At 41.3% G+C, this 27,432-nt stretch overlaps 1 protein-coding gene across 1 annotated transcript in view; it reads right to left on the reverse strand.

Annotated features, from left to right (window-relative positions):
* Positions 1-25,800, reverse strand: part of FREM1 (FRAS1 related extracellular matrix 1) — a 139,777-nt gene extending 113,977 nt beyond the window's left edge. Inside the window, exons 1-6 of the mRNA XM_008689835.2 lie at positions 25,310-25,800; positions 20,668-20,762; positions 18,067-18,368; positions 16,363-16,559; positions 3,783-4,106; positions 823-931 (exon numbers count right to left, since the gene is read on the reverse strand). Coding sequence (XP_008688057.2) covers positions 823-931; positions 3,783-4,106; positions 16,363-16,559; positions 18,067-18,368; positions 20,668-20,762; positions 25,310-25,546 — 1,264 coding nt within the window. The 5' untranslated portion in view covers positions 25,547-25,800. The remainder of the gene's footprint in view (positions 1-822; positions 932-3,782; positions 4,107-16,362; positions 16,560-18,066; positions 18,369-20,667; positions 20,763-25,309) is intronic.
* Positions 25,801-27,432: the final 1,632 nt, after the last annotated feature.

The raw sequence follows: 27,432 nt of genomic DNA on the forward strand, positions 1-27,432 counted from the left end.
AATTCCTTTTCTTTCATTATCCCTCTAACAGAGGTAGAGTGGGACACAAAAGCAGCAAGACTGCTCAACCAATGTTCTCCTCACAACTGAAACTCACACACGTGTGTGTACCCACATGCAAGGGCGCGTGCGTACACACACACAGACACAGACACACAGCGACAAGTTTACACCACCACCTGAGCATTTAAATCAGAGATATTTTCCCCCCTAACAGAACCAACCACCACCACTTGTAAGTATGTTCTGAATGCTTTAAATGGGATCAGTGGGAAAGGAAAAAATCTTCGTTCACACTCCACATTAACATCTGATCTAAATATATACACTGCATATATTTAATATGGTCTTTAATAAGACCACTCAGAAGTGACCTTCTTTAAAATAAATAAAGCAGTTTAAGCTCTTTATTCATGTGTTGTGGCTTCCTTGCACATTGTCCTAAAAACAGGATAATGAATGTCTACATTTTCCTTCCCTCCTTCAGAGTTGGAGGCCTTTTCTCTCTCTGTCCAATTACAGCTCAATATCATAAATAGTCACTTTTTTTGCCTCATTCAGTTGAAAGGTGTCCCTTCTGGCTTATTTCCTCCAGAGGAAAAACTTGGCTTCACCACACAGGAATCCTGGATTTAAGTTTCTCACCCTGCTGATAGGAAAAACAAACCAAAACAGAAACAACGATCTGATTGCCTTCACTGGTCTGGGTTTCAGTTGCCTCGTGTGTGAAATGGGAGGAAAACCACCTTTCTTTCCCGACCCATATACTTTCCAGGATTCTCTTCCGGGCTCTGTGGTTTGACGCCCTACACGGAGCTTCACCTGTGTTCCAGGACACTCGTGGGGCATTCGTATCCGCTGTTCTGATGGAGATGAGCACTGTGATAGGTGCACTCCTTTCGAAGAAGAAGTCATAAGCCTCCACCTCTACCTGTAAACAAGCAGTTGCATATGAATCACACGTTGACAGTTTATAGCATAAAACACCCTTATTATTCCTGGGGCGGACACCACAGACACAGACAAAACAGATTTAGGTGTCTGCTGTTGCCTGATCTCACTTTTCTTAAAGACTGATTTATTTATTTTAGAGACAGAGAGAGAGAGAAGGCACAGGGGAGGGGCAGAGGGAGAGAGACAGGTTCCCTGCTGAGCATGGAGCCCAACTTGGAGCTCAGTCTCATGACCCAGAGATCACGACCTGAGCCAAAATCAAGAGTCAGACGCTTAACTGACTAAGCCACCCAGGCGCCCTGTCTGATCTCATTTTGGACAACCTGATCTCACGTTTTCAGGCTTTAGATTTTGTTCCTTAGTTAACAGTATTTTTAAATTTTCCTCTCCATAAAAGCAGCTTTTAACCTGAAATAAGCAAATACGCTGAAGAAGGGTCCCTGCGACTGCTCAGGAGACCAGCATCAGACCACTCGAGCCTCTCTCAAAGGTATAGGGTCTAGAGCAGCGGATCTTAACGGAGGGAGACTTTGCCCCCCAGGGAACATCTGGGAATGTCCAGAGACATTTTTCTTCTCACAAATGGGTATGCATGGTGGGCAGTCCTACTGGCCACTAAATAGTGGATAGACGCCAGGGATGCTCTTCCATACTACCACGCACAGGACAGACCCCCCGACAAAGAATTATCCAGTGCAAACTGCCAAAGGTCCTGCTTTGAAGAGACCCTGGTCTACAGGCATCTATCTCTCCAAACATATTTTTAAATATCCAGATTTTATTGGCTTCCATGAAATCTATAGCTAATAAATGGGGCTATATGATATATTTTTTAAAGATTTTATTAATTTATTTGAGACAGAGAGAGGGAGAGGGAGAAGCAGACACCCTGCTGAGCAGGGATTCCAACACGGGGCTCTGTCCCAGGCCCCGGGATCATGACTGAGCCGAAGGCAGATGCCTAACCAACTGAGCCACCCAGGCGCCCTGTTAAGTTTTGAACCTTATTATGTATTATGCCCACATCGCACCAGGGGCTGATGGGAAAGGATGATGTATAAGACAGAAATGCAAGGCATGTGCTGACTTTTGAAGAATGTCCTTTTGACATTGAATGTCCATTTGGTCCATTAGAGAAAATAAATTATCAAATGGCAACATATCAGCAAATAGAACCTCACAAAAGAAACGTTCTCAAACCACAAGAGTACCTAGTAAAATGAGTTTGAATTTTCGTGGCTGAAAGAAAGGACTGCCTTGGCATTACAGTCCAGGAAAGGCTCAGCTAGCTTCAGGAGCACTGGTCATTGCTCTGCCCTCGGCGTCCCACCCCAGACGGCTGAATGAGCCCAGGGCTTCCAGCTCATGTCACCTGCAAAATGCCTAACAACAATGACAATGTCACTCATTTGGACAGGTTCTGCTTTAAGATTACATTATACGATGCCAGAAAAGACACACAGGAAGCAGCCAGAGTAGCTGTGCTTTATTTATGAGTTCAAGGTAAAACCGGGCGTCTAATGAGAAATTACTTTCTAATATGGAAGGAATGGGAGGCGAAGAGGAAGCTGCCACTTCCTATTATGAAGTGAAGAAAAGCAAAGCAAAGGGCAAAAGCATGGCATTGACAGTCTGAAGCCTTTTGTCTGCCCTGGAGGCTAAATGCTGAAAATGCCTAAATTAGATGGAGGACAATTTGGAACCCCAGGCACACTCATTTTCCTTAATAAACCTGAAGTCAAGTCTGCATCCATCTGCTCATTTAAACGTTCCATCCTGTTTGAATCAACTTGCTGGTAGGTCTGTAAGTCTGTGAAGGGTTATTATGTGCAAGACTGTCACCAGCTGTTCTCAACTCCCATCCAAAACAAAGTAAGAGAACAGAGGCTAGAATAGCAGCAGAAGGTAGTCAGATTAGACAGGAAGGGGACTTTTCTGACAGGAAAGTGTTTGATAGAGAAATTAGTCATCCGATCAGTTACGGAATCGCCTATTATTCAGTGTTATTCATTAAAATTAAGGATCACAGTAAGACACCTCCAAACAAGGAATAATGGAATTTATTAATGAGGGGTGCCCTGGTCGCACAGTGGGTTGAGCATCCGACTCTTGATTTCAGCTCAAGTGGTAATTTCAGGGTCACGGGATCGAGCCCCACATGGGGCTCCACACTCAGCACGAGTTGTACTTGAGATTCCCTTTTCCTCCCCCCGCCCCTCCCGCTTGTGTGCTTTCTCTCTTTTTCTCCCTCTCAAATGAATAAATCTTTAAAATAGAAAGAATTTGTTAATGAAAGGATCGTAGACAAAGTCATCTCTAACTTCCATGGTCTATGTAACACAGAAAGACCGTCAAGGACACCGGAGTTCTCAAACCAGTGAGCTCTGGGCCAAATGTGGCCCCCAAAATATTTTGTAGCTGGCACAATATGTTTTAGAACTTTTAATATGTATTCTGTATTTAAAAACTGAAACATTTTTACAAAAAAACTTCCAGATCTCCAGGTGCTCTGAAGAACGAGATCTAGGACTACCCTGGGTGTGCATTCACACAGGGCAGCAATCACCGGAGCTCGGGAACAGCGGCCTCCGAAATGGCCAGCTCTTTTCTTCCGCTCCCCATAGTCTCCCCCCAGGCAGGTTTGCTCATTGGCATCGCCTGCCTGGCTCCTATAGGTATTTGAATCCGCATCCAGATTTACAGTGACTGATTCTCTTCTGAGGCGCTGAGGGTACAAAGTGATCTGAAGGTGAGGGGAAGTGGCCTGCCTCTTCAGGAACCCTGAGGACACCAAACAGGCTAGATGCTTTGTCTCCCTTTCTTCTCACCTCGTAATGTCTCCGCACAGGATGGCTGCTGTTCGGTGGCTGATAGGCTATCTGCATGTCACTTAGATCTTTCCAGGTGAACGAGGAGACCGGTCTGGTGTGATCCCACAGATGAGTCACGTAGCCCTGGGGCGGGGCTTTGGTAATGTTGAACACCAGCAAGGGCTTTGGGGTCTCATCCTCTTCACAGTCCAGAACGGATGTAGTCAAGGAGGTCAGGATGAACTGATCCACTTCCAGAATAAACATGGCCATGAACGCAGCCCTTGGAATCTGATTAGGAAAGCCAGCTCTGATATAGACGGGCAACCACGCGCTCTCTGACTTTTGAAGGGGAAAGAAAATATGAAGGGGAAACAAAATGAATGATATTATCACATACATGGTTAATCGTATGTAGACGGTATGTCTGGCAGTGACTTGAAAGGTGGCTGCACATGAGAATCACTGGAGAGTTTTAAACACATACTGACACCCAAGCTCCATCTCCGCAGGTTCTAATTTAATTGTTCCAAAAAAGAGACCAGAAAACGGGTATTGTTAAAGCCCTCTGGTGACTCTACTATGTAGCCAGAATTGAAAGGGGACATTCGTTTTGGCATCAGAAGGAACTGTCCTTCCGATTCTATTTCCAGCACTTACGATTTGTGTGGTTTTAAACAAGCTAACTCCTAAACCTTTCCCCCCATTTGTAAAATGCAAATACTGGACCCCCAAGTATTAAGTGAGGATTAAATGACATAGCCAGAGGAGAGCACTTAGCAGTGTCTGGCACACACCGCCAACCTCCTCTGGCCACCCTGCACTTCCGGCTATGTGGTTTTAAGGAGGGCAAAGGCAGGACGAAGGAAAATGCCTTCAGTACTCATGCAACTGAAGGATGGTGGCTCAGCTGTCTAGTTAGTTAAGACCCTGAGTCCCCAGGTGACGAGTAGATAATTAAAACTGAAAGTTACCAATCAGGCTAGAAATGCACCCTCAAATGAGAGAGCTTGAGCAAGAGGCCCCAACAATGGGGATCTCCAGAGAAACTAGGAAATTGCGTCTTGGGATCTGAGCTATCAACAGGGACTATGAGAAGAATCCTCAAAGCAGGAGATGCTGGTTATCGCGGCATTTGGTGTTTCGCATTGTTAAGAACGACTCCTAATGATAAGAGTCACATTCAATATGCCCAACACTGGATATTGGACTAGAAGTCATAATCTGTATGTAATGAAATGTTCAAAACAGAATTCTTTTTGGCTCAGTCTCAACTGAAGTTCCAATGAAAGAGATATCAGATTTCAAAGTGAATGTGACACCAATACTATAGGCAGTATTTACAAAGCAGATGGTCTGGAATTGGTCTAGAACCCTCTCATCCACTACAAGAATAGAAAAGCGTTGAGAGGGGTAAGAGAAAGATTTATCTGTAGAAAAGAGTGCTTTGCTGTGCTGAGTCACTCCCTCAATCCCCAACCCCACACAACACCATGAAGAGGAAAGGTGGGCAATGCTACATTTGTGTTAGGTCTCAGGAGAGCAGTTTCCCTGAGGCCAGCCTTAAATGTCTCTTTTACAAGTGAAATACAGAGGACTGATGCTGGGCTTATACGGGAGGAAGCTAAGGGGCCAGATGCAGAAGAATACTGGTGCCTCTTCTGATCTGCCTAGCCCTTGTTTGTGGCAGGAAAAAACATATGGGGGCTCCCACATATGGGCTGAGTGGGACAGAGGGTTGGTCTGGGGTCATCCTGGACCCTAACCTTTTGCATGCATCTGTGAGAAGCCAAAGAATGGCAGAAGCAGGCAGCGGGGGTGGAAATAATCCTAGGAGCTGTGGGAGGAATTGCAAGGAATACTCAGGCTAGAAATGACTCCTCTGGAGATTCACCAGAAGACCTCCAGGTTGGGAGATCCCCAGAGATACTATAAAATTGCCCTGGAGACAAAGAATAAGCTGGAAACACTTGCCAGAGTTACAGAGCATGAAGTTATATTCCATCAGTGTCTGATCAAATAAGGCCTCTCTTCCCAATGCTCCCCACAAATCAAGCCCCCTAAGACCAGAAGTTCCAAAACTAGCCAGCAAAACTCAAGAGAGAAGTGCAACAGAGAAAGAGAAGACAATCGACCCCTCTCCCTTCCCGCTGCATGCTTAATGAAGACAAATTAATGATATGCTGAGATATCTCAGGATTCAGAGAATCTATTCTTCACATGTCATTTAAAAAAAATTATTTAAAGGGGAACCTTAGTAGCTCAGTCGGTTAGGCATCTGACTCTTGATCTCAGCTCAGGTCTTGATCTCAGTTCAAATCTTGATTTCAGGGTTGTGAGTTCAAGCCCTGCATTGAGCTCCATACTGGACATGGAGCCTACTTTAAAAAAATTTATTTAAAACCTCATAATGTTGAAAATTAGGAATGGGAAAATCATGGTATAAAAGAACTGGCGCTGAACAGTCAGAACATTTAAGCCCAGGGTTAAGCCTAAATAATATGTTATTTTAAACATGTTAACAAAATGGATGTAAATGTCAAAAGAGCTTACATGAAATAAAAGTAGATGACTTAAGAAATAAGAGGTGTAACAACTGGATGCTAGAACTAAAACTGCAGATTGTATAAATACAGCCTGGGAGATAGGCGATCATCAGGAGAAAGGATAAATAGGATCAATCCTCATCATATATGGGAAAGACCTAAAGGACCTCATTCCATTTTTTGTCTTAAATATTAAAAATATAAGTAAAACAATGCTTTAAAGTTTGGAATTAAATCCCAGTAAAACATAAAATGGGATAAAGGACTTTCAAATAAATGAAGAAAAAGGCACAGAAAATATAATCTCTATTGCAAGACAAATTTTTTAATTAGCCAGAAAGCATAAAGCAAAATGATAGAAATACATATCCTATAAAACTATAGCTTGTATTCCCATGTTCAAGACAAATATTCTGAAATTAAATATCTAATTACATGTGCCTTATAAGGGAGACATTAAAATAAAATTACATACAAATAAAAAGTAAAAGCATGATCAAAAGTTATCATGTAAGGAAAAAAGCAGAAGTGACCACACTATCTTCAAAGAAAGATAAATCAAGGCAAACAGCATTAAAAAAGGACAGTGAGCATAGTCCAAGATGGTAGAGGAGTGGGAGACCTTAGTTTCGTCTAGTCCCAGGAATTCAGCAAGACAGCTATCAAATCATTCTGAACAGCTGCAAACTCAAACGCAGATCTAAGAAAATAGCTGCAACTCTACCAATAGAACAGCAACCTCTGTCTGCAAGATAGGACAAGCGGAGAAGTGAATCTGGGAGATATAAGAGAAGTTAGACCGAGGGGGGAGGGAGTCTCCATCAGCCGGCACCGGAAAGTGACAGAGCAGCAGAGGCAAAATCAGAACTTTTAGACGTCTGCTCCAGTGAGGAACTTTCCTGCCTGAAAAGCACTCAGGTGGCAAAACAGGGCGCAATCTTAGGTGGGACAGTGTGGTCTCAGGGTCCCTGGGGTCACAGGAAGATCACGGGTGCCTGAGTGCGGCAGAGTTCCCAGGCATCAGAGCGGGGAAGCCAACTGCAATGAGCGAGCCAGGAGAGGGCTCTCAGCTCCATGTTGCCATAAACCAGAAGCGGCGGTCCGTGACTGCTCTTCGAGGAGGGGTCCAACAAGCAGTAGAATCTGAGACCCTCCCCTTCCTCCCCTGGGAGGAGCAGCTTGGGAGCACGCCACAGGACTCTGCAGGGTTTGGAGAATCGAAACAGGTCTACGAGCCTGAGACAGAAAAACTCAGGCACAGGCTAAGTGAGCATGGAATGCAGACAGAGACTAGGGAGACAGGAGTGATGGACTGCTTTTCCCTGAAGGCGCACTGAGGAGTGGGGCCCTGAGCTTTTGGCTCCAGGGCCAGAGATTGGGAGGTCGCCATTTTCATTCTCATCCTTAAACTGTGCAGAAAGCCTTCGGGGAACAAAAGCCACAGAGAGCAATCTGGAGCCTCTAACTTAGCCTGGTCCCTGCCAAGGGTGATGCAATTCTGCCCAGGGCCAAATACACTTGAGAATCAGAGCAACAGTCTCCTCTGCCAGAAGATCAGCAAGAACATCCAGCTAAGACCAAGTTTACAGATCACTGAGAACTGTACAACTCCAGCACTAGGGGAAAACAGTATATAGGATTCATGGTTTTTTCCCCATGATTCTTTAGTTTTTCAATTTTAATTTTTTTCTCTTTCCTTTTTCAACCAATTTCTTATTTTATCAACCTTTTAAAACCTTTTTTTATTTTTACAGTTACATTCTATACTTTCATTGTATTTAATTTTATTATTTTTTAAAGATTTTATTTATTTATGTGACAGAGAGACAGCCAGCGAGAGAGGGAACACAGAAGGGGGAGTGGGAGAGGAAGAAGCAGGCTCCCACGGAGGAGCCCGATGTGGGACTCAATCCCGGAACACCGGGATCACGCCCTGAGCGGAAGGCAGACGCTTAACGACTGCGCTACTGAGGTGCCCCTGTTGTATTTAATTTTATTTTTGTAAATATTTAAGTTTTTCTTTCTTTACAATTGTGGGATACAGTTTCTCTAATAAACACACCAAAATACAACCAAAATCTAGTGTATGGAGAAAGCACAGAGGACACTAGAGAATCTCCTTCTGGAGAAATAAAAAAACAAAATCGAATCCAGTTGAAATCAAAAAGGCTATTAATGAGATGTAATTAAAAATGGAGGTTCTAACTGCTAGGATAAAGAGGCAGAAAAGTGAATTAGAAGACAAAATAATGCAGAATAAAGAAGCTGAGAAAAAGAGAGGTAAACAACTACTAGATCATGAGGGGAAAATTCGAGAGATAAGTGATACCATAAAGCAAAACAATATTAGAATAATTGGGATCCCAGAAGAAGAGGAAAGACAAAGAGAGGAGCAGAAGGTATATTGGAGCAAATTATAGGAGAGAAGTTGCCTAATCTGGGGGAGGAAACACGCATTCAAGTCCAGGAGGCACAGAGAGCCCCCGTTGGAATTAATAAAAAAAAGGTCAACACCCAACATATAATAGTGAAACTTGCAAATCTCAGAAATGAAGAGAAAATCCTGAAAGCTGCTCAGGACAAGAGGTCCATAACCTACAAGGGTAGAAACATTAGATTGGCAGCAGACCTATCCACAGAGACCTGGCAGGCCAGAAGGGACAGGCATCATATATTCAGGGTGCTAAATGAGAAAAATATGCAGACAAGAATACTTTATTGAGCTAGTTCTCACTCAAAATAGAGGGACAGATAAAAAGCTTCCAGGACAAACAGAAACTAAAAGAATCTGTGATCACTAAACCAGCCCCGAAAGAAATATTAAAAGGGATCCTTTAAGCGAAGAGAGAGCCCAAAAGTAACATAGACCAGAAAGGAACAGAGACAATACACAGAAACAGTGACTTTACAGGTAATACAATGGCACTAAATTCATATCTTTCAACAGTTACTCTGAATGTAAATGGGCTAAATGCCCCAATCAAAAGACACAGGGTATCAGATTGGATAAAAAAGCAAGACCCATAGATATGCTGTTTGTAAGAGACTCGTTTTAGACCCAAAGACACCTCCAGATTTAAACTGAGGGGGTGGAAAACCATTTATCATGTCGATGGACATCAAAAGAAAGCTGGGGTGGCAATACTTATATCAGACAAAATAGATTTTAAACCAAAGACTGTAATAAGAGATGAGGAAGGACACTATATCATAATTAAAGGATCCATCCAACAAAAAGAGCTAAAAATTGTAAATATTTATGCCCCCAACTTGGGAGCACCCAAATACATAAATCAATTAATAACAAACATAAAGAAATTCATTGATGATAATACAGTAATAGTAGGGGACCTTAATACCCCACTCACTGCAATGGACAGATCATCTAAGCAGAAGATCAACAAGGAAATAAGGGCTTTGAATGACACATTGGACCAGATGAACTTCACAGATATATTCAGAGCATTCCATCCTAAAGCAACAGAATACGCATTCTTCTTGAGTGTACATGGAACATTCTCCAGAAAAGATCACATACTGGGTCACAAATCAGGTCTCAACCAGTACCAAAAGACTGGGATAACTCCCTGCATATTTTCAGACAACAATGCTTTTAAATGGGAACTCAATCACAAGAGGAAATTTGGAAGGAACTAAATACATGGAGGCTAAAGAGAATTCTACTAAAGAATGAATGGGTCAACCAGAAAATAAAAGAATTTTTAAAATTCAGGGAAACAAATGAAAATGAAAACACAACTGTTCAAAACCTTTGGGATGCAGCAAAGGTGGTTCTAAGACAGAAGTATATAGCAGTACAAGCCTTTCTCAAGAAACAAAAAAGGTCTCAAATACACAACCTAACCTTACACCTAAAGGAGCTGGAGAAAGAACAGCAAGTATAGTGTTACCCCAGAAGGAGAAGAGAATTAATAAAGATTAGAGCAGAAATCAATGAAATAGAAATCAAAAGAACAGAACACATCAACGAAACTAGGAGCTAGTTCTTTGAAAGAATTAATAAGATTGATATCCCTGGCCAGACTTATCAAAAAGAAAAAAGAAAGAACCCAAATAAATAAAATCATGAATGAAAGAGGAGAGATCACAAACAACACTGAAGAAATACAAACAATTATAAAAACATATTATGAGCAACTATGTGCCAACAAATTAGGAAATCTGGAGGAAATGGATGCATTCCTAAGGATGTATAAACTACCAAAACTAAAACAGGAAGAAAGAGAAAACCTGAACAGACCCCTAACCAGCAAGAAAATTGAAGCAGTAATCAAAAATCTCCCAACAAACAAGTGTGCAGGGAGAGGTGACTTCCTAGCGGTATCCTACCAAACATTTAAAGAAAAGCTAATACATGTTCTTCTGAAGCTGTTTCAAAATAGAAATGAAAGGAAAACTTCCAAACTCTTTCTGTGAGGCCAGCATTACCTTGATCCCAAAACCAAAGACCCCACCAAAAAGGAGAATTACAGACCAATATCTGTGATGAACATGGATGCAAAAATTCTCATCAAGATACTAGCCAATAGGATCCAACAGTGCATTAAAAGGATTACTCATCACAACCAAGTGGGATTTATTCCGGGGCTGCAAGGGTGGTTCAACAACCACAAATCAATCAATGTGATATACTACATTAATAAAAGAAAGGATAAGAACCATATGATCCTCTCAATAGATGCAGAAATAGCATTTGACAAAGTATGGCACCCTTCCCAATAAAAACTCTTCACAGTGTAGGGATAGAGGGAACATAACTCAATATCATAAAGGCCATTTGTAAAAAACCCACAGCAAATATCATTCTCAATGGGGAAAAAACTGAGAGCTTTTCGGCAGGAATATCTACTATCACCACTGTTGTTCTAGTACTAGAAGTCCTAGCATCAGCAATCAGACAAGAAGAAATGAAAGGGATCTGAATGGGCAAAGAAGAAGTCAAACTCTCACTCTTCACAGATAACACTATGTGGAAAATCCAAAAGACTCCACCCCAAAATTGCTAGAACTCATACAGGAATTCAGCAAAGTGGCAGGATATAAAATCAATGCACAGAAATCAGTTGCATTTCTATACATTAACAATGAGACAGAAGAAAGAGAAATTAAGGAGTCAATCCCATTTACAACTGCACCAAAAACCGTAAGATACCTAGGAATAAAACTAACCCAAAGAGTCAAAGGATCTATACTCAGAAAACCACAGAACACTCATGAAAGAAATTGAGGAAGACATAAAGAAATGGAAAAATGTTCCATGCTCATGGATTGGGAGAATAAATATTGTTAAAATGTATATGTTACCTAGAGCAATCTATACATTCCATGCAATCCCTATTAAAATACTGTCAACTTTTTTCACAGAGCTGGAACAAATAATCCTAAAATTTGTATGGAACCAGAAAAGACCCTGAATAATCAAAAGAATGTTGAAAAAGAAAACCAAAGTTGGGGGCATCACAATTCCAGACTTCAAGCTCTATTACAAAGCTGTAACCATCAGGACAGTATGGTACTGGCACAAAAACAGACACATAGATCAACGGAACAGAATAGAGAACCCAGAAATAGACCCTCAACTCTATGGTCAACTAATCTTTGACAAAACGGGAAAGAATCTCCAATAGAAAAAGACAGTCTCTTCAACAAATGGTGTTGGAAAAATTGGACAATGTGAAACTGGACCATTTCCTTACACCATACACAAAAATAGACTCAAAATGGATGAAAGACCTAAATGTGAGATAGGAATCCATCAAAATCCCAGAGAAGAACACAGGCAGCAAACTCTTTGACCGCAGCCATAGCACCTTCTTGCTCGACTTGTCTCCAAAGGCAAGGAAAACAAAGGCAAAAATGAACTATTGGGGGGAAAATGAACTATTGGGACTTCATCAAGATAAAAAGCTTTTGCACAGCAAAGGAAACAGTCAATAAAACCAGAAGACAACCAAGATAATGGGAGATGATATTTGCAAATGATATATCAGATAAAGGGCTAGTATCCAAAATCTATAAAGAACTTATCAAACTCAATACCCAAAGAACAAATAATTCAATCAAGAACTGGGCAGAAGACATGAACAGACATTTCTCCAAAGAAGACATCCTAATGGCCAACAGACACATGAAAAAGTACTCAACATCACTCGGCATCAGGGAAATACAAATCAAAACCACAATGAGATACCACCTCACATCAGTCAGGCTAAAATTAATTCAGGAAATGACAGATGTTGGTGAGGATGCAGAGAAAGGGGAACTCTCCCACACTGTTGGTAGGAATGCAAGCTGGTGCAGCCACTCTAGAAAACAGGGTGGAGGTTCCTCAAAAAAGTTGAAAATAGAGCTACCCTGTGACCCAGCAATTGCACTACTGGGTATTTACCCCAAAGATACAGATGTAGTGAAAAGAAGGGGCACCTGCACCCCAATGTTCATAGCAGCAATGTCCACAGTAGCCCATCTGTGGAAGGAGCCAAGATATCCTTCAACAGATGACTGGATAAAGAAGATGTGGTTCATATATACAATGGAATATTACTCAGCCATCAGAAAGGATGAATACCTACCATTTACATCAGTGTGGATGGAACTAGAAGGTATTATGCTAAGTGAAATAAGTCAGTCAGAGAAAGACAATTATCATATGATCCCACTCATATGTGGAATTTAAGAAACAAAACAGGATCATAGGGGAAGAGAGGAAAAAATAAAACAAGATGAAATCAGAAAAGGAGACAAATCATAAGAGACTGTTAATCATAGAAAACAAACTGAGGGTTGCTGGAGGGGAGGGGCATGGGGTAACTGGGTGATGGACATTAAGGAGGGCACTTGTTGGAATGAGCACTGGGTGTTATATAAGACTGATGAATTGCTGACCTCTACCTCTGAAACTAATAATACATTATATGTTAATTAATTAAATTTAAATTTTAAAATTCAAAAAAAAAGGATAGTGTGGGCAGTTGATACTGATAAAAATATACAAGACAAGGATTCTTACAAGCATCATTATATTTAATATTATTCTGGCCAAACCAGTGGGGAGCAGAGCAAAAATAAGAGGAATAATTGCTGAAAAAGAAAGAACAAAATTATCATCATTAGTGAAAGATATAATTATGGTCTTCAAAAGCCCAAAGAACTGAAAAATTCTTAGAATAATTGAATTCAAGAAAGAAGCCAGATAAAAGAAAATTATACCAAAAAATAGCTTTCCTATTTATCATCGGTAAGCAATGAGAAGATACAATGGAGGGGAAAGTGTCTATTCACAGTAATTTCCCCAAAGCAAACTGCCTAGAACTGGACTTAATAAGTGTGCTCAACTTACATGAAGAAAATTGCAAATTTTACAGAAACACATCAAAGAACATTTGCCTAGATGAAATGAGGTCCCTCATTTCCGGATGAGAAGGCTCAATATGGTAAGTGTTCTAATATTCCAATTATCTCCAAAATACTCGATAGTTTTAATCCAATCCTGATAAGAGCCTTTCCTCTAATGAACATAAATGATTTAATTCTTTATTGAGAACTAAGATTAGGTGAGAATGGATAAGAAAATTTTGAAGATAAGTGATAAGAAAGAACTTGCCGGTAAAATACTGAAGTGTATTATTGACCTTTTATATTTAGAATAACTGATGCTGGCACAGGAATAAGGAGGTATATCTAAGAAACAAAAGAGCTAGCTTTGAAATAGTATGCATAACATCTTTCTATTCAATAGAGAAGCACCAAAAATCAATCAAAGAAACAGATTCATTATTCAACAAACAGTGCTGAAAATTTTGGCTACTTGAGAAAAAAAACTGTTCTGTGTTTCACAATATGATAAAATTCATTTCAGATGGATTAAAAAGGCAAATGTAAACAAGAAAACCTTAAGACTCTAGAAGAAACTATGGATGAAATAGTCATTTAGTTGCTTGATGAGGATGGACTGCACAAGTATAAAAATAATAAAATAACAAGATTCAAAACCTTCAAACATAGTATAAATTCATTTCATAAAACAAAACCAACATTGGTGTGCATGTCTCCTTACCATGAGTGTGTTTGTGTGTGTGTGTGTGTGTGTGTGTGTGTGTGTGTGTATAAAGTGGGAGAAATATAACTAGTTTGGCTTTCTTATTTTGCCTTCTGTGTTTTTCAAAAAATATTCTCTGCAGTGAACATATTACTTTGATATTCATGAAAGAATGTGTTTAATGACATGCCAAATTGACTATGGAGTAGGTTAATTAGTGAAAACAAGAAGGACATTTTAAGGGGTAAAATCCCAATCGAACTGTTCTAAAAATATAAACAAATAAAGCCCTAATTCAATAGAGAGAGGTAAAAAAGAAAAATCAGTCAGGAAGAAAAATGGGTCTAATTTTCTTTAATGGAGATTAAAAAATTAATAAAAGTGAATGTTTTGGGGTACCTGGGTGGCTCAATCAGTTAAGCCTCCAATTCTTGATTTTGGCTTATGCCGTGCCTGAGATTGAGCCCTGCATCAGGCTCTGCACTGAGCATGGAGCCTGCTTGAGATTCTCCCTCCTTCTCCCTGTGCTCCTCCCCTTCCCCCCACTATCTCTCTCAAAATAAAATAAAAGTAAATAAAAGTAAAAAATCTTTTTGTGTCAGAAAGATGAGAAGACATCTACTAATAGTTAGGAGACCTAGAATTTAGTCTTGGCTCAATAAAATGGCTGTGTATGTATGAGCAAGGTATGCCATTTCACTGACCACCACTATACAACAAGATGTCTGTTTGGGCTAAGCCAGTTGTTTCCAAACCTAGCTGATGATCCATTTTTTCCCAGGTAGCTTTTTTAACTAGCAAAATATGCACAGTGCTTCCTATGTACCAGGCTTTGTGCCAAGTGCTTTATAAGTATTATCTCATTTATTTTTTCAATTACTCTAAGAAGTAGGCTCTACTAACCCCATTTTAAGATTTTTAAAACTGAGGCATAAAATCCAAAGTCAAACAGCTGGTTAAACAGACATCTGAACCCAGGCAAACTGGGCCCAGCATTCACACTCTCAGCTATTAATGTTAGACTCAGAAGTCTATCCTCTAATATTCACCAAGTGATTTGCCTAATCAATTTGACCAGACCATCTCAAAGTTGTGGTTTTTTTTAATCTCAATTCTGAAATTCTCTGATCCTGTTTTGTCATGTTCTTATCATTTTTTATCTTGTCAATTCCTTGCGAGTGACAATGTTCAATATCTGAGTTTCTTGGGAGAAATCCTGTGAGAAGTCAAATTTTGAAAGATGGAGGTCTTTCATGAATGTAATCTTGGATCATCTTATATCAGCACAAAATGCAAGCTGTTTCAGCTGGTACGCAGTTGCCCCAAATAAAACAAATTATAGAGTATATGAATCAGGTGAGTACCATGTTAAATATTTCATATAAATTGATTTCATCTTCTACCTTCATTTCAATGTGAGGAGATCAATAGGAGGAAAGGGCAGGAGGCTTTGAAAGAGACTGAAAGATGGAGGCCACCTTGGGGGGCCTGTCTCCTTGATGACCTGGTCTTCCATCTCAGAGTCTAAAAGAGTGAATAGGATATAATCTACTACACCCATAATACTGGGACTGAGTTTCCCCTTGCTCTTAGCTTCCCACGGCCTTGCCTAGTTGATGTGTGGATCCCCTAATTTCCTCTAACAGGTGAAAAGAGGTTCTAACAAAGAAGCGGGGAATGAAGTCTCGAAGAGAGAGCGCTACAAAAGACCAAATGACAAGCTAAAGAAAACTGAAGGGAGAGGAGGAAGAAGGGTAGCATATAACTGGCCCCAGGCCTTCCTCCATTGCCTTAGTGGTGGCAGAGCTAAAAGAGAGCCAGGGAAGGGAAATTATACACTGATGTTCTGCAGTTCTAATGAGTCACCGGGAAGTCCCACCCACGGTAGTGCAGGAGCTCTCCCTGGCGTGGCAGCTGGCATGAGCACCCCCAGGAAAATGGCCTTTCTTGCTGCAGATCAGCCGGGGACCAGACACATAACCCCCAACTCTACCTTGTATATGATTTTGCTCCTGCTATCTGTGAGATCCAGCTGGATGGAGATGTAGTCGATGTTGGGAGAAGGGGGATCTGTGTGTTGATAACGAAGCCCCATTAGCAGGAACTCCTCACAGCTCATGTTGACACTTCCCATTTTCTTCAGTCCCAGGGCACAGCTTCCACCTGGACACCGCAGTTCTGTTCCCAGCTCTAGAATGTATAGCACTGAATTAAGATGGTCACTTGAGCATGACTAAAACTAAAAAACCAATCCTCCCTCCCGTGGATACTGACTCCCTCTCACTGCCTCAGGAATACCCATGCATACCCTCTAATCATTCACAGAGGGGGTTGGTATTATTCTACAGCCCTGTAATTTCTTCTCCTGAAAAGAACGGTTGACCAGTTGTCTCCTGAGACCCTTGCCTACCAAAATTACACTGAGAGAAAAAATAATAAAATACATGTTCTGATGATTGAACATCCCTGATGAATAGGCCACTGGGTCACGACTGGCCTTCCGTAGGCCAGTGCCAGTCTTCCTTCACAGCATCCACGTCCATGGCTCCATCCTGCACTCTCTCCAAGGCTGTTCTACTCGCTGAAATTCTCTCCCCACTGTGTTCATCACACCCCTGAGTCCTGATGCCTTTCCAGGTCCCTTTAGTCCTTTTACTAAACCCTCCATTAAGTACTCTTTGACCGCCTGAACCAACCTGCTCTCTCCCACTAAAAACCACCATCATCTCTGCAATAGTCTCTCTCTCTCTCTGCCCAACTTCATTTTACACTCTTGTGGGGGTGATACCCACAGGCCACTTATTTTTCAAGTGGCCTTTTGTACATTTCCCTGATGTATAAAATGAGTATTCTACTTCTTAACCAGATGGTCATGAACACTAAATGGGAGGACTCATGTGCAAGCATCCCTTTAGCTGTAAATTGTTGCCCAAATTCAAGGTATTACTATGATTGTGATTATTGGTCTTCCCATAGTGTCTATTATCATGCACAGAGGAGGTGCCCAAAATATACTGATTAGATGGATCGACTCCTCTTGATTTAAACCATGGCTACTGGCCACCTGCTTTACATCAAACTTATTTGTAATCAAAAAATTTTTAATAAATATTAAATATTTAATTGATCTCATTTACTCCATCTTGCCTCAAACTTGTGGAGCAGCTGCTATCCTTGCCCATTTTATGGAGGTTTACCCAGGTTAAGTAACTTACCAAAATCACACAGGAAATGAAGAGCAGAGGCAGTTTCAAACCCAGGTCTCACTGATTCCAAAGTCCATACTCTTAACCACTAGCCTACATTTTCAACCAGCAACAAATTATTATGTCAAGTAAAATTTTTTGTTGCAGCGGAAGATGACTATTAACAGATGTTTTTGTCAGTTCTAATAACATTCAGATACATATTAAAACAAACATTTGAGGAGCTCCTGGGTGGCTCAGTCAGTTAAGCATCCATCTCTTGGTTTCGGCTCAGGTCATGATCTCAGGGTCCTGAGATCGAGCCCCACATCAGGCTCCATGCTCAGCAGGGAGTCTGCTTGAGATTCTCTCTCCCCCTCTCCTTCTACCCCTTCCACCATTCTCTCTCTCCCTCTCCCTCCCTCCCTCCCCCCCATAAATAAATCTTTAAAAACAACAACAACAACAACAACAACAACAACAACAACAACAACAAAGAACACCATACATACGAGACTCAGGGAAAAAACTGTGTGGCTGATCTCCACGAGGTTTTTCTGGCCGACGCTCCAACAGGACCACCTGACCGTGGGCTGGCAGCCGGCTTCCCGCAGGATCCAGCCTGACCGTACACTCCAGACCAGCTGTCCTCTCATAATCAAATCTGAGCAGGTTCTTATCAATGGCCCGGGACAGTCCATAGAATTCAGACACCTCCAGGACATTGTTACTCCTACGGATGATGTTACAGTCTGGTTCCAGGAGATAGACCCGCAGGATAAAGGTTTCCATGAAGGTATCTGTCTCAGTAAATCTGTGAAGAGAACAGAGCGAAGGCAATGTTTACTAGTGCTCAGGTACTTCTGGTATCTAAAGATTGACCTTTACAAAATGAGCCTATGGGGTAGAGTTTGGATTTTGTTGTATACACCACTTCAAATCTGTGTTCATTTCCTTTCTTCTCCTTATCTTGGTGTCAACTCCTTTTTCTGCCATCTCCCTCACCAATGACCTTTCTTTCAACACCTCCTCTCAAACTCATCATCCATGCTGATGCGTAAGGACAGCTGGGCGCTCAGAGTCTCACTGCTAGCACATCTATAATTTAAGAGTACCAAGCCTGTGTAATTTATGGATTGAGTTTTGATACAAGGGTGAAAGGGTGAGGAGTTTCTGAAGCATCAACACCTTTTTGCTCTTCAGAAACCTATGAGAGACATTGTTAATTCCATTATACAGAGGGGGAAACTGAGGCATAGATAGGCCAAGTAGCTCACCAAAGGGGCTGAAGAGGTGGTGAGGGGGGAATAAGCATGTTCTCTGATTTTCTGCTTCCAGCTCCTCTGAATATTCTATTTCAAATGTCCTCAAGACCAAGAGGAACAGCAGCTCCTCCGACTCAACCCTTCTTCCCTCCTCCTTTACCCTTTCCATCCCTTTGAAACTCAAGGAAGAAGTGGAAGAAGCCAGAATCCACCAGCTTTTCCAGCCCTTTCTGGCAAGCTGTGCAAAGTTAGTTTTTTAACTCTAAAATCTTAGAAAGAGCAAACAGCCCTGTATGCTGGTGATAAGAAATCGTTGGGTACTATTTCATTTTTTGAGCACAGCACTTTGTTCAAGCCTCTCTTTCAGCTCTCGTTCACATTACAATTATCTACCCATATTTTGCAATAGATTATGAGCACCAAAAATCCATGTATCCTCATCCTTGTGCTTCCTATGCTCAGCAGAGGGCCTTGAGTTACAGTAGGTGATTATAAATGTCTAAAGAATGATTCAATGTCCTAGTTTCTTCTACAAAACTCTGTGCAATTAGTAGTGTAGTACTTAAGGGAAATTCACACTAAGATATTTTAGCCGAATATTCATAACATCAATGAAACTAACTAAAAATCTATCTAAAAGCCTACTCCAGGGGAGCCTGGATGACTCAGTCAGTTAAGCATCTGCCTTTGGCTCAGGTCATGATCCCAGGGTCCTGGGATCGAGCCCCATGTCAGGCTCTCTGCTCAGTCGGGAGCCTGCTTCTCCCTCTCCCTCTGCTCCTCTCCACTGCTTGTGTTCTCTATCAAATAAATAAATAAAATCTTAAAAAAAAAAATCCTACTCCACCTATCACATTGTCAGTTGCCTCTATGAAGTGAGCAATACCACAACCATGAGCTTAATTTTTAAATTAATTTTTGTTGAAATATAATTCACATACCATAAAATTAACCTTTTTAAAGTATACAACTCAGTGGTTTTTAGTATATTCACAAGGTTGTGCAACCATCACAACTACCTAATTCCAGAACATTTTTATCCCCCCAAAAAAGAAATCCATATCCATTAGCAATCACTCCTCATTCGCCCTTCCCACAGCCCCTGGCAATCACTAATCTGCTTTCTGTGTTTTATGGATTTGCCTTTTCTAGAAAAGTGGCCTTTTGTGTCTGGTGTCTTTCATTTCACACGGTGGTTTCAAGGTTCATCCATGTTCTAGCATGCATCAGTACTTCATCCCGTTTTATGGCTGAATAATATTCCATTGTATGGATACACCACATTGTGTTCACACACTCATCAGCTGGGTTGTTTCAACTTTTTAGCTATTATGAATAATGCTGCAATGAAGATTCGTGTGCAAGTTTTGGGGGAAACATAGGTTTTTATTTCTCTCACATATATATTTAAGAGTAGAATTGCTGGCTCACATAGTCACTCTGTACTTAACTTTATAATTGATTTTTTAAACATTTTTATCATTTAACATGTTTACAATTAGAAGATACTCAACTTACTAACTAAGCAGCTGATAATCAAAATAAAGAATATCAATCAATTTTGGAATATATTTTCCTAGTTCTCATTAAGAATTTGCATTTTGTAATTTTCATTTCCCATCATAAGTGGGAGAGTGGATCACCAGAGATACCTGTACAAGAACTCTAAAGGGGAACAGGACAGAAATTTGCCACAGAAAAGTCCCCAGGAAGATGATACAAATAAATATAATTGAAAGTAGACAACAATTCTTGCCTCGCCTACTTAGGTTCCCAATTTCTACTGATAATATCTATCTATAGAAAAAGCCTTAAAAAGTACACAGAATGGTTATGTGGGCTACTTACCTGTAAAGTCTAAGCTTCACTGTGTCTTCATCAAGAATCGGGCAACCATTGTGAATATACTTTACTTCATTGGGAAGAAAATGGCAGTCAAAGACCTAGTTCAAGTGAAGAAATGGATAAATATCTGTGAAAAAAACTGGTACAAGATTTGATTTTTCTGGCAGTAGAGTACTGCCTGGGGAAATTATGGTCTGTTAGGGGGTTGTGTCTATGTGTGTATGCGTGTGTGTGCACATGTGCTTGTTATAACCACCACCACCTCTACCCACCCCCGTGCCCACTCCCATCCTGCTTATATAGGTGTGTCTTATTTTGAGAATATCTAAACTAGGAAAATCCAAGCAGATCAAGCAGATATATCTAGGAGTAATTATCTCTTGAAATGATTCTTTGTTTACAGTCTATAGTACATTTAAACAATGGTTCCATTTATCAAAATGTAATACACCCACACCCTTCAGGGGTTCATAGCAATTGCGTTAGAGGTCTACTTATGTGTATGCATGAAAAGGCATGCATTACCCCTCACATAAACACACTGTATTACTTATATATCCTTTTCTATTCCTTTTCTTTCTTTTCCAAATAATATTTTTATATTAAAAAATGAAGCCACTAGCTATGGACACTGCTGTGGTTGATCAGAGCCAAACGTGACCCAGAGTTGCTTCTCATATACTTGCGAAAGACTGTTTTACTGGTTACTAATAGCAGAAATGGTTGATGAGGGGTACATGGGTGGCTCAGTCGGTTAAGCATCTGCCTTCAGCCCAGGTCGTGATCCCTGGGTCCTGGGATCAAGTCCCACGTAGGGCTCCCTGCTCAGTGGGGAGCCTGATTCTCCCACCCCCTCTGCCCCTCCCCACCCCCCTTGCTCTCTCTCTCACTCTCGAATAAATAAAATCTTTTAAAAAATGGTTGATGAGACAAATAGCAAGCTAAAGGTAATTTCTTCCATTCAAATAAAATTATAATTAACTGAATCACCTCACTCAGAACTATTAAGGGAATTGCTAACTGTTATGTTTGGGAACCCTAATTCTTAAAAGACGACTTTTTTCTCCCAACCACACTGTGACTCTCGTTCTGCCCAACCTGACTTGGCAGAGGGTTAAGAAATAACCTTGAGTATTCGCACACAACCGCTGTGGAGTTCATGGTGTTTAGCCCATACTTTGTCACAGGCTCAATCATTCACAGGCAACATCATCCTCTCTGAGAAGACGTTATTACTAATACAAATGATCTTCTTTTCCCACAGACATCATTGGTTCCTCTTTTTAATTGACAACAAGGAAGGAGATAAAGGAAAGACCTTCCCCCATATCATTGACAAATAGTCATGGTGATAAAGAGACAATCTGCTTTGTTAGAAGAAACATCTGTTTCATGTTTCGTAATATGTTTTCCTTTTATAAAAGGCGACAACCATAATTGTCCATAAATTTACTAACTAAAACAAAGGAGAGCTAAATCCTTTTCTAATCACTGTCTAGCCTTGGTTTTTTCCACTTCAACTGCTTTTCAATTACAATTTATAATTAAATTGTCACACGTGCCTAACTCATTACTCACTTTAATGACAATAAACTGGTTCAAGCTAGAGATGTTTTCTTATGGCTGAATTTCTGATTCAAAAAAGCAAACTCAGCTCTAAACTGAGGTGCTTTTCCACCCAGGAAATTTCTTGCTTGGAAACAGGTGTGAGAAGTGCTGTGTGTGAGGAAGTCTTGTCCTAAAACATGAGGAAAACATATTGCCACCGACCTTATCTAATTGACTATATCAAGAGGGTTATCCAAACAGAAGGTACTGGTGTGCGCCAATTGAAATCCCTTTCCAAATATCCAATAGGAAAATGAACCTGTTGGTCCTAAGACAAACTTCAGTAATGAAATGAAAACACTAATTGAACAGATGTTAAACAAAACATTTTCTGTGCAAATCAAATAAAACTGTTCATTACACAGCAGGGTGTTGTTAATACAGTCATCTCGCTAGAAATGGGTTCACATAAGCCTGCTTTCAACTTACTGGTAAGTGCTATTAAAGAATAATGTTTAGGCTTTGTGTGTATGCGTGCGCATTCGGCTATGCTTAATTTCAAAAACGCCATAAGAAATAAATCCTTGAGAGCGCTGCATTAAAAATAGGCACACATTCCCCAAAAAACAGACTTCACTTAGGAATCTGTTGAAATTATCATAATATAGTCGGGAGATCATCTGGCAGTTTGAGAAACAAAGTTTTCTGGATACATAGATTTCCTTATGGTACAAATATCTGGCAGAAAGATAATGAAACTCCACAGTCCAATGGCCTCCTTTTCCACACAATAAATTTTAGCAGATACAAGTCACATATTTACTTTAGACCATATAAATCCATTTGAGATGCCACATTTACCTCCGGAAATGCACTCACTGAGCCACAGCCCACGAGGGGACAAGTTGGGACTTTCTGGAGCCCCGTCCCTGGCCTACCCGTCCAGACTTCCCTAAATCAGGCAGGCATGCTGTTTCTGCTCCATATTCTTTCTAGTAACTGGATTTTTGCGTTAAAATCAGAGAAAGTTTGGAACGGAGATGACTTGGAGATCTCTCACAACTCTTGACCTGCAAATAAGTGTTTTACCTGATTGTAGTCACTCAGATCCCCTTTTGCTCTCTAATATCTCAGAGCTGGCCAGATGGCGAAGACCATTAAAACATCACCAATAATATACGGTGCAGAAAATTTGTTACTTGCAGAGAAAGTACTACAGATATAAGTCATAGGCTATTTGGGATAGGGAGAGGATACTCCTCAGAGGCTGACTTAAGGAACAGTATATTCTCCCCAAATTACTTTCTAAGGAGGGAGAATCTGGTGAAGAATAGGGCTTTTGTTTTGCATGCTTAGGGCCAGAGAGAATACAGCAGGCCCATAGGTTGCCCCAGCATACACCAGGAGGAATTTTTTCTCTTCCCCCAATATTGAGCCTCACTTCTAAATAAATGTTGAACAATTTTTAAAAATATATTGATTGGAAGGGGTACCAAATTATGAGTTCATTACTTTATAAAGCACCCACATATATCTGTGCAGCCACGGACCCCGGTGTGCTAGGATTAGGGTCCTCTATTGCTCTCCAAACGCCAAGGGTTTGCTTTTAACAAACCGAGTCCCTGTAGTTAGGACTCCGTTTTCTGCAGCTGATCTTATTCATGTCACCTACACATTGCATTTAGTGCATCTGGGCCCTAAGTCGGAGCTACCCTAGGTCTCTCTCTCCTCTTTCCCTGACTGATAAGTTCCAACCAACCAAACTTTCACTGGGTACCTGGGTGGCTCAGCCGCGTAAGCATCTGACTTAGGCTCAGGTCATAATCTTGGGATCCCGGGATGGAGCCCCACGTCGGGCTCCAAGCTTAGCAGAGAGTCTGCTTGCCCTTCCCCCTGTTCGTGCTCACTCTCTCTCAAATAAACAAAATCTTAAAACACACACACACACGCACGCACGCACATACACTTTTGCAGTGCAGATAGTGTTGGGAGAAAGGGTGAAGATGTTGCAATTCCCAAACACTTGGGTACACGACCCCATTATTGTACTTGGACAGTTTGCAGGTGCCCATCGGAAGCTCTGACTGACAAAAGGAAATCTCATGGTAAACTGGAGAGAGACATTTGGTTGCTACCACATCAGGAATACTCCTTAAGTGAGAGCCCGCCATGGAGTTGTGATGTGTTTTGGAATTGGACTGTCCTCTGAGTGCGGTAAATAGAACGGCTTGCGATAACCACTTGAGTTAGTATCTATCTACGTCTCCTTAGTTTGTGTCTACATTGTCTAGTACCACTCTTGAGTAACTTCCTAGAATAAAATTCTTTAGCCAAATGGAGAAGAAACCTAATGTTCACAGTTCACAAATAATGGTGCGTGTGTCCAGAAGCAGCAGCAGCAGCCAGGGCTGAACATTCTCAAAATTGCCTCCATTGGGAGGAAGTTAAACCACAGTAGGGAAAAGTCATAAAACCAGAAGCAATTTCCTGTTTTGTATAGAGGTAAACTCCTACTTCAAGCAAATACTATAAATGATAATACAGTCCTTTTCGCCCAATGACTTAGAAGGTAAACCTTCATCCTACAAAAAGATTGTGCCTAGAATACTCTTAAACAACGAGGTCGCCAAGATTTTGACTAAAGGAAAACATTTTTCTAACAGACATTTTTGAGGAACAATGAATATTTAAAGTGAAGTATTTTCACCTCTCTTTTCCACGTCTCTCCTCCCACTCAACGGACTGTTCTAGTGATGGAAACAGATAAAAATGTCTTCAACGTTTTACTTGTGCTATTCTGTCTCACAAGTGTGGCCTAACACATATCTTGAAGTCCTAATATCTTATTCAAAGGCACCCTGACTAGCAATGGATGAGATCATTTGGGGCAAGAATAATTCCATAAAGACTGACCATATCACATCACACAGGAGATGGCCCATGCCAGTCCTTGGAAGGCTGTCCCTGTTTTGTTTCCCCTCTCTCTCTCTCTCTCTCTCTCTCTCACACACACACACACACACATGCACACACACTCATACTAACTCACTCACATTCATACACATGACAGAATAGAAAAATCTCCGGTAGGACCCACCTGTGGAGTGAGTTTCCCAACCCTTTGGGTCATTGGTTCGTTCATCACAACTTCCACTTTGCAAGCATCTTTCTCTTTGGGGATGGCAAACTTCAGGTCGTCTCCCGACAGGAAGGCAGAGCTGCCCTTCATCACCCTGAGCCCGTGGTTAAGGCTGAGGAAGGTGGGACTGGCCCAGCCTGGGAGCAGCAGCAGCAGCAGCAAAGCACTGGGCACACCCCAGTTCGGAGAGCTCATGCTGTCAGGGGCCACGTCTGTTTGTCCACCAGCAAAATCCCGTCCACAAAGGAGGGCTTCTGTGCTTCCTCCAGAGATGTTAGCTCATAGCCCAAGGGGCAGGGCGAGGGGTCCTGACAACATGCCCCAAGATCTTAACATGTCCCTTTCATTTCAAACCCAGACAAGGAGGCTTTTCAGGCAATCCCAGGGCTTTTAATAAAACTCGCTGATCACTCCTGACAACGCCGGCAAGATGAATGTGCCTCCCAAGTGCTTTTCTAATCCTGCAAATGAGAGGAGAGGTTGGAGGAAAGCGAGAGAGAGAGAGAGAGAGAGACCAAAAGGTTTGTGCGGCTATTCAAAAGATCCCTGCCGGCAAAGGAATCTTTCAACCAGCCTATAATTTCAGCTAAATTAAAAACAAATAAACTAACTTGACCTCCAGGCCCATGTGAAAGGCAGGGAAGCCATTTCATTACACTGCTTGTAACTCCTGCATCCGGACTCAGCGTGCCCCCCATGGGTCTGCCACTTGTGTGGTCCCACAGGAGCCCACCAGCCTCACTGCCCAAGTGCAGCGTTTGGTCGCCTGCGTTCAGAGGGAGTTGAGCTCTGCTTCTGTTTCCTCGTCTGTTAAATGAGGATCGTAGCCTAATTTGTAAAAGAGAATTATTTGCACGCTGTTTCAAAAGCTGATTAATTCTAAATCATCACGACAAATAAGAAATGAGCTTCGTAATTTGTCCCATGAGCATAGCTCTGACATTGCTGGGCAATGAAGACACCTGAGAAACACTTGAGTGGAAATTGGAGAACAGATATTTTTCTAAGTGAACATTTGGGGGTTTTGTTCACATGTCAAAGGGACTAGGAATCAAGTCACAAAGCTTCAACAGACACAGCTATTGATTCGGTGTATGCGTACGTACTCACATTGTCTATGACACTAATTACATTATAATGCACTGAATCTGCACAAACGGGGTCTTTGTTTCTACTTTAACCACTTAGAATTTCAAGAATATTTCTGTGTTCCATACAACAGAAATGATTCTGCAAAGTAAAACGTATTGCAATAAAACCTGGGGTTCAGGGTATGGTTGGGTGAACCAGTGGTGGTTTACTATGCCCGTAGGAAGTCTTTACATTTTAATGATTTCAACAAATTTCTGTACATAACCAATGGATACTCAAATAAATGTCTGACTAAAGAGCGTACACAAAAATTTATCCACATCTAATACACCAAGGGAAGACTCTTTCCCTTGTCATTGTTTGAAACCATTCACTTTTGAGGTAGTCCACAACACACGTCACTGGTATCTGGGGGGGGGGGTACACTTTACAGAGCAGCCTTTTTTTTATGGTGTCAGCCTCAAACTAAAACAGTTCCCACACTCCCACTGACGGTGTTGTCCACACTCCGGCTGAATTAGGTTGGCTTATTTGGGCAGAAATGCAAACTTGGTTGTTGAACCTTCACAACAAAGTCAAACCTGGTTTCCATTCATGTTTGGCATCTAAGACCATCCCAAAAAACAGCCCATTCGGAGAGAAGAGGGTGGCTAAGTGTTTTGTAAAATGGAGAGATAAGGAGAAAAACTTTGCTTTCTGAGATTATTTAAAGAATTAAATCATCATAAAGGCCGTAAGGATGGCCCGCTCTCGTGAACCCCTCTTATCTCACTTTCAACCAGTGAGATATCTCACCCCTCCCTTCTCCTTTACTGCTTCTTCCTAGATCCCCTGACTTTTTAACATGGGGAGCCTAGGGTACAGTCCTTGGACCTGGTTTTTATGTACCCGCATTCCCTAGTGATCTCATTTCTTGGCTTCAAATACTCCTTATATGACAAAGTGTCCCAAATTTATATCTCTAACCTCCTCCCTTAACTCTGGATTCC

This window comes from Ursus maritimus, unplaced genomic scaffold (assembly GCF_017311325.1).
Source record: "Ursus maritimus isolate PB19 unplaced genomic scaffold, ASM1731132v1 scaffold_17, whole genome shotgun sequence".
In the NCBI taxonomy this organism is placed as follows: domain Eukaryota; kingdom Metazoa; phylum Chordata; class Mammalia; order Carnivora; family Ursidae; genus Ursus; species Ursus maritimus.